Here is an 8,172-nt window from a genome sequence, read left to right as displayed (position 1 = left end):
GGCTGCAGGTGAGATGGGAAGCGGGGGGGGGTCCGGCTGTTGGTGCGAGAAGGGGGGGTGTCTGGTCACAGGTGAGGCAGGGGATACGGGGGGGGTCTGGCTGCAGGTGAGATGGGAAGCGGGGGGGGTCCGGCTGTTGGTGCGAGAAGGGGGGGGGTCTGGTCACAGGTGAGGCAGGGGATACGGGGGGGGGGGTCTGGCTGCAGGTGAGATGGGAAGCGGGGGGGGTCCGGCTGTTGGTGCGAGAAGGGGGGGGTCTGGTCACAGGTGAGGCAGGGGATACGGGGGGGGGGGGTCTGGCTGCAGGTGAGATGGGAAGCGGGGGGGTCCGGCTGTTGGTGCGAGAAGGGGGGGGTCTGGTCACAGGTGAGGCAGGGGATACGGGGGGGGGGGTCTGGCTGCAGGTGAGATGGGAAGCGGGGGGGGTCCGGCTGTTGGTGCGAGAAGGGGGGGGTCTGGTCACAGGTGAGGCAGGGGATACGGGGGGGGTCTGGCTGCAGGTGAGATGGGAAGCGGGGGGGGGTCCGGCTGTTGGTGCGAGAAGGGGGGGTCTGGTCACAGGTGAGGCAGGGGATACGGGGGGGGGTCTGGCTGCAGGTGAGATGGGAAGCGGGGGGGGTCCGGCTGTTGGTGCGAGAAGGGGGGGGTCTGGTCACAGGTGAGGCAGGGGATACGGGGGGGGGGTCTGGCTGCAGGTGAGATGGGAAGCGGGGGGAGTCCGGCTGTTGGTGCGAGAAGGGGGGGGTCTGGTCACAGGTGAGGCAGGGGATACGGGGGGGGGGTCTGGCTGCAGGTGAGATGGGAAGCGGGGGGGGGTCCGGCTGTTGGTGCGAGAAGGGGGGGCGGTCTGGTCACAGGTGAGGCAGGGGATACGGGGGGGGGTCTGGCTGCAGGTGAGATGGGAAGCGGGGGGGGGGTCCGGCTGTTGGTGCGAGAAGGGGGGGCGGTCTGGTCACAGGTGAGGCAGGGGATACGGGGGGGGGTCTGGCTGCAGGTGAGATGGGAAGCGGGGGGGGTCCGGCTGTTGGTGCGAGAAGGGGGGGTCTGGTCACAGGTGAGGCAGGGGATACGGGGGGGGGTCTGGCTGCAGGTGAGATGGGAAGCGGGGGGGGTCCGGCTGTTGGTGCGAGAAGGGGGGGTCTGGTCACAGGTGAGGCAGGGGATACGGGGGGGGTCTGGCTGCAGGTGAGATGGGAAGCGGGGGGGGTCCGGCTGTTGGTGCGAGAAGGGGGGGGGTCTGGTCACAGGTGAGGCAGGGGATACGGGGGGGGGTCTGGCTGCAGGTGAGATGGGAAGCGGGGGGGGTCCGGCTGTTGGTGCGAGAAGGGGGGGGGTCTGGTCACAGGTGAGGCAGGGGATACGGGGGGGGGTCTGGCTGCAGGTGAGATGGGAAGCGGGGGGGGGTCCGGCTGTTGGTGCGAGAAGGGGGGGTGTCTGGTCACAGGTGAGGCAGGGGATACGGGGGGGGTCTGGCTGCAGGTGAGATGGGAAGCGGGGGGGGTCCGGCTGTTGGTGCGAGAAGGGGGGGGTCTGGTCACAGGTGAGGCAGGGGATACGGGGGGGGGGGTCTGGCTGCAGGTGAGATGGGAAGCGGGGGGGGTCCGGCTGTTGGTGCGAGAAGGGGGGGGTCTGGTCACAGGTGAGGCAGGGGATACGGGGGGGGGGGGGTCTGGCTGCAGGTGAGATGGGAAGCGGGGGGGTCCGGCTGTTGGTGCGAGAAGGGGGGGGTCTGGTCACAGGTGAGGCAGGGGATACGGGGGGGGGGGTCTGGCTGCAGGTGAGATGGGAAGCGGGGGGGGTCCGGCTGTTGGTGCGAGAAGGGGGGGGTCTGGTCACAGGTGAGGCAGGGGATACGGGGGGGGTCTGGCTGCAGGTGAGATGGGAAGCGGGGGGGGGTCCGGCTGTTGGTGCGAGAAGGGGGGGTCTGGTCACAGGTGAGGCAGGGGATACGGGGGGGGGTCTGGCTGCAGGTGAGATGGGAAGCGGGGGGGGTCCGGCTGTTGGTGCGAGAAGGGGGGGGTCTGGTCACAGGTGAGGCAGGGGATACGGGGGGGGGGTCTGGCTGCAGGTGAGATGGGAAGCGGGGGGAGTCCGGCTGTTGGTGCGAGAAGGGGGGGGTCTGGTCACAGGTGAGGCAGGGGATACGGGGGGGGGGGTCTGGCTGCAGGTGAGATGGGAAGCGGGGGGGGGTCCGGCTGTTGGTGCGAGAAGGGGGGGCGGTCTGGTCACAGGTGAGGCAGGGGATACGGGGGGGGGTCTGGCTGCAGGTGAGATGGGAAGCGGGGGGGGGGTCCGGCTGTTGGTGCGAGAAGGGGGGGCGGTCTGGTCACAGGTGAGGCAGGGGTTATGTGGGGAGGGTCCGGGTGAAGCGTGGCGGCAGGGGAGCCCGGCTGCTGCCCACACACCGCTTTGGGGCAGACCTGGGTTCCCATGTAACACTCCGCGGGCCCCAGTCCGGCCTTTGCCGCGCGCTCCAGGCCGGTCCTGGGACCCGGGCCGCTGGAGACCAGGCAAAGCTCCCAGTGAGTCGAGCCGGGTCAGGACCGGGTCAGGACCCTGGAGCGCGGCGCTGCCCCCGGGCTCCCCGCCCCGGGTGAGCGCCCTGCCAGCCCCCCTGCACCGGGCGATGCAGCTCGCCTGGGCGCCCTGCACCCCTTTGCCGCAGGAGCTGCCTGCTGGCTGGCTGGGGGGAGGGAAGGAGGCAGCTGCGGCTGGGTGCAGGGGAGGGGGAGAGGAGGCAGAGGGGATGTTGTTAAACAATCTCTTACCGTAAGAGGGAGTTGGGACTCAGATCTTTCCAGTTAATCACACAACAAACTTAGATCATCGCAATAAAAAGCAGCGCGGCTCACTCAGCCTCCTCTAGTGACCGACTGTGCACAGGGGTCCTTCCACCAGCCATCTCCTCTCCTCCTCCCTGCGAGCTGCTGGGGCAGCCCAGCGGCAGCATGTGGGCCAGCAAACTCCTGCCGGTCCTGCTGCTCTGTCTGCTGCTGCTGCTTCCCGTCACCATCCCTTTGGCAGGTTAGTTTTTTGTCTCACTTTTTGCCAGCGATCTCTCTTTTCTGCGTCCTTTTCTTTCCTTTTCCCATTTATTATGGTGGGTGGAAATGTGCACTATTTACAAACCTTTGGGAAATGATACAGAGAGAGGCGAAAAATCTCCACCCCCACCATCCTTACCTCAGTAAAACAAACACACCTACCTACTCCTTCCCGGATGGCTGCAGAACAGAAATGGTGAGCTGTAAACCAAGTGTCACTTCTAGTGGAACAAGCCTTCTGCTCTGGCAAGTTTAAAGCTGCAGGCACATTGCACTGAAGGAGGGAGGATGGATCTTATCCTTTCTCCCGGAGAATAGTTTCTGAGCACTAGGGATCTTTTGTGTGAAAGGCAGTAGTGTATGAAATATTATACTATCTGTGCCAATGATTTTTCATTGTGTTTGTGTATTTCTGTGTATATTCTTTGCACGAACAGCCTGTATGTGCGGTTTAGCTCTGGGCTTCTGAGCTACCATTACCTTCTCACTCTTCCCCACATTTAGGGGTGTCTCAGGACAGACAGGGAGCTGGATGAACCAAAAATGGTAGAGAATATTTCATGATTGCTTCTTGGAACTCTCAGCTGTTATCAGGGCAAGAAGAAACATCTGTACTTTATTGCACAGTAATAGATTAAATAACTGTGAGATAACGAACATCCAAAACATATGATAGTATGTGGTTTGGAGTCACTGTCCAAATAGCAGGCATGTCTTCCTGCACATTCAGCAGCAGGAATACGCTATTTCTAAGCGTGAATTAATTCTAATTTCATTAGTATCTCAATTCAGTTCCTGATTAAACTGGGGGTGTGGAAGGTGCTAGAAGTGAACAATAATAAGCAATCAATTCTTGGAAGCTGTCTAGTTGAATTTATTTTCTGAAGTGCTCCTTTTGATAGCGGAGGGACTGGCTTTGCATTCCTATTGGCTCTTCGGTGAGGCACTTGAGGAATAATGTTTTACAAAGATTTCCACAAACCTTTCCTTCCTTCCTTCCTTCCCCAAAGCAGTAAAAGACAGACTGCTACTCTGCTAGACAGACAGAAAGAAAAGCTAACATGCAACTCAGGGAGAAGATCTGCCAGCAAAGTGGGCAATATATCTGCAGAGAGCAGAAGGGCAGATAAACAATGAAGAGGTCCAGCAAAGACACACATAGAGAGCGTGGAGTTGTGGGACAGGTTCTGAAGGCATAATGAACAAATAGCTGCTTTGTAGACTGCAGTTGCACTGTGGTGTCTTGGAGGAAGCAGCTGCTGTTTCCCAAAAGCTTGTAGTTGGTAAGCAGAGTTTACACAGTGAACCCCCTCTAAATATAGATAATCTCAAGAACTCACTGGCTGTCCAGACCTGGGGCTCGATTCTGTGATCCTCCGATATATCTCCAGGAGGGATCCAATGCCTTCTTAAAAACGAAAAAGTGATAATGAATTGCACAAATAATTGATTATTTTGTGTTTTGAATGTGCAAGTCACAAATACGCTGTTGGTATCACCTTCAATTGATCCTGTCATATTCTTCTAAGATAAGAGCCTAATTCTGCAAGGTGCTGAACATTTCACGAGAAGTGTTGTGTGCCCTCTACTTCCATTGATTTCAGTGTTGTGAGGCTTGCTCAGCAGGTATTCTGGTTATAGGCCCATGTTAGTACACTTCTTTGTACTATTTCCCTTCTGCATGTGCCTCATAGTTTCCATTCCATTGAGTTGCACCCTCTTTGAAAAATGGTGACCTTTCCATGTCTCAGCAACATCTCTCCGTTTTCACCCCCCTTCCAACCCCCTCTGCCCTCACTTTAATATTGTATCCATCCTATTGGACAAAGAAGATGAGTCTTGCCACTCACCACTATTGGACAGCTCGGAGCCTTGATTCTGTTTGTTTTGCTTTTTTAATTCCTATTTTCAAGAAGAGCTTGAGTTTCATCAAAAAAGCCAAACTTTAAATTCCTGTGAGAACAAGATACATGAGGGAAAATTGTGCCATTAATTTTTTTAAAATATATTGTTTTTTTCATATACTAAGACTTCTCCTTGAATAATTTCTCCATTGAGGTTTTTATTTTACTGGAGATTTTTAAGAGGCCCTGTACACTCTGAAAAAAATATTAAATGCGTTAGCTTCATTTCTGAAGAGTTTCTTTTTGATTTGTGTATTAGAACTTAGAGATAGAGGAGACTTCTTATATCTTCAGATCAACCTACCTGCTAATATATGAATGTCCCTATTCTGTTGATGTTAAATGTGTCAAGCTATAAGGTTTATTTGTATTATGTATTATTTGTATTATGGTGGTACCTATAAGCCCAAATTAAACCTTGGCGGTCCAACATACTAGGTTCTGTATGAACACAAGAGTCTCTGACTTGCAGGACTCAGAAGTAAGGATATGTCAGTGGGAAAGAGAGAGAGAGAGTGAAGAATACAATACTGAGAATGTGTTGATGTGAGCCAGCTATGTCCATTATGAGAGGTCTGATTTTTTTAAAATATATAAATAATAAGATAAGAACAGATGAATAAGATAAATATGTAAAGTTCTTACTAGCCAGCTGTTCTCCGTTTGCAGTATTCTGTAGGTATCTATCATTTACACTGAGAGACTAGTCTATAAGCTAATAACTTTCCTGAGGAACTTTTTTCCTCCCTGATATTCAGCCTATTTAGATATTCTTAATAACATCCCAGTATTCCCAGTCAGTACGTCTTTTACTCTGTTAAAAACAGACTGCTTAGCTCAATAAAAGCTGTTGAACTAAAATGACCCCCATTTTTATGGAACACAAATTAGTACATGTAAAATTGGGAATGAAAGATTTATAAAAATGCATCAGATTTTCCCATGAAGAGGTCTTTAATCTAGCATTTTTCTTAACACCAAGTTTTACAGCATTTTCTGTAGGTCACATGAGATTAAAAGAATATGAGGTGCAGGTGTATTCAAGATGTGGGAGAACATTTTGTTTTTTTAATTAAAAATGCTTTATACAAATATTGGTAGCCATAGGAGTGTTGTGTGTCCCCGTGGCTTGCATAACTGCATGTATTTTACAAATCTAATGTAATTTATTCTTTTCACTCCCTACTTGTGAATAATCATTATATAATATGCCATCAGCAATGCAAAACTCTGCCAGTTTGAAGACTGTATTCCTTCTGGTTAATAGAATCCATTTGGCACAGTATGCCAATGGCTTCTTGTTTTGCTCTCATGCATTTACCCTACTTAACAGATTTTTTGTTTCCATTAATGCCATTTTTGTGAGCAACATAACCAGAGAAAAATAGAATAAAAAGACTTGAGATTAGGATGTTGCATACAAACTGGAAAAATGTGCTCTGAAGTCAAAGAAAGAAAAGCCTCTTAGTGGAGAAGCTTATCTCTTATTAAGATAATACTTTAACTGAGGCCAGAGTTGGGAGGGAAATGTGCATCCTCTCTCCAGAGGATGACATCTTTCCTCCGAGTCTTTTTTTTTTCTGAGTATTACATGCAATTTATATCCTTCTAAACCTTGTGAAGGAGAGGAAGGATGGCTTTGCAGGGACGATACAGGATTGGAAGTCAGGAGGCAAGGGCCTGTCCTACCATAGTTGGAGAGCAGTCAACTTAATGGCATTCTCCCTGGACCCTGCAGAGGAGTTTTACAATTCTGTTTGTAAGGGTGGGTTTAGAGACTTGTACTTCTCCCCCAGCATTCACGTTGGGGGCTACCCTGCAGTAGCAACATCCAGAGGACCGACATAGCTGGAATTCCTGCTGGATCACTCAGGAAGAACACATTACAGCGACAGCTTTGCCATCTTCTAAATGGAAGCAGCACACACTGTCTGCGCTCACTGAGCAAGTCTTCTAGAAAGCATGAAAAGGGGTGGGTCACGTTCCCTGTTTTCACCCCCACCTCATCTTGGTGAGGCCAGTGCTAGCATGGAACAGTGGCTCTGCTCCCCAACCACTCCGTGGCTGCCCAGTATGCAGGGATTCTAGAATGGGGGAGGTGGGCTTCCTTGCACCCTTTGCCATTGCCTTGCATACCCAGCAACCACCAAGCTCCTCTTCCAGAAGGATGTACACAACACACTGCTGGAGGTGAAAGAGACACCAAATGCTTGTAAAGATGGTGGCTTTCACTGTGGACGGTAGTGTGACATGGGGGGGATTTATTTCTGTGGTAAATACAGTGCTTTGAAGGGCTACAGCTCTCAAAAGAAAAGACTCATTTTACAGTGCGAGGCTAAGGACAGCACTTCTATGTATATACCATCTGACTTTAGAACACAATATTGGCTGTTACCATTATTTTCAGTCTAATGGACTTTGGTACTGTGTACATATGAGTTGTGAAGACGGGGCTTACTGAATTTGAAAGTCAGGTTTCTAATAAAAGGTTAATCCTGGTGCCTTCTACTGAGATACCTGTTGTAGGAAGGAGTCACTGGTAAAATAAAAAAATAGTAATGAACAATAAACAAAAAACAATCTCCCTCCTTTCTCCCTCCGTCTCAAAAGCAACTGTAAAGCACAAAAATAAGGAAAAAACATATATGTTTGTTTTTTCCAGATTGTTGTTACAGAAGCACCTATGCTTTGTCAGCACCCTTTTTTGGCAAGAGAAAACTTTGGAAATTAAAATTATTCCAGTGCCATTCTGTATTGTTGTCATAAATATAAAGGGAAGGATAAACCCCTTTTGTCTCTGCTTGGCCACAAAGCAGAGAGAAACCGAGCTGCTTTCAGTTTCAAAGCTGCTTTCTGGACTTCCTAAAAATTCCTTTTTAAAATCTGTATTTCTAGTTCAAAAAATCTCAACTGGATCTCAAAATGATTTCAGGTTAATCCCACCGCTGCCACCATGTCACGGTTCCTCCCCCACTCTGAACTCTAGGGTACAGATGTGGGGACCTGCATGAAAAACCTCCTAAGCTTATCTTTACCAGCTTAGGTCAAAACTTCCCCAAGGTACAAAATATTACATCCGTTATCCTTGGACTGGCCGCTACCACCACCAAACTAATACTGGTTACTGGGGAAGAGCTGTTTGGACGCGTCCTTCCCCCCAAAATACTTCCCAAAACCTTGCACCCCACTTCCTGGACAAGGTTTGGTAAAAAGCCTCACCAATT

General features: G+C 51.1%; 1 protein-coding gene across 2 annotated transcripts in view; it reads left to right on the top strand.

The window, feature by feature from the left end:
- The first annotated feature begins 2,857 nt into the window (after window positions 1–2,857).
- HGF (hepatocyte growth factor) overlaps window positions 2,858–8,172 on the top strand; it is an 85,503-nt gene continuing 80,188 nt past the window's right edge. For both annotated transcript variants that reach the window (XM_084613216.1, XM_084613215.1), the window contains exon 1: window positions 2,858–3,024. In XM_084613216.1, coding sequence (XP_084469342.1) covers window positions 2,949–3,024 — 76 coding nt within the window. In that variant the 5' untranslated portion in view covers window positions 2,858–2,948. The remainder of the gene's footprint in view (window positions 3,025–8,172) is intronic.

The sequence above is a fragment of the Lepidochelys olivacea genome (assembly GCF_965140295.1).
Source record: "Lepidochelys olivacea isolate rLepOli2 genome assembly, chromosome: 1".
Classification (NCBI taxonomy): Eukaryota; Metazoa; Chordata; order Testudines; family Cheloniidae; genus Lepidochelys; species Lepidochelys olivacea.
The sequence above is the reverse complement of the archived record's forward strand: the minus strand, read 5'-3'. Positions and strand labels throughout refer to the sequence as shown.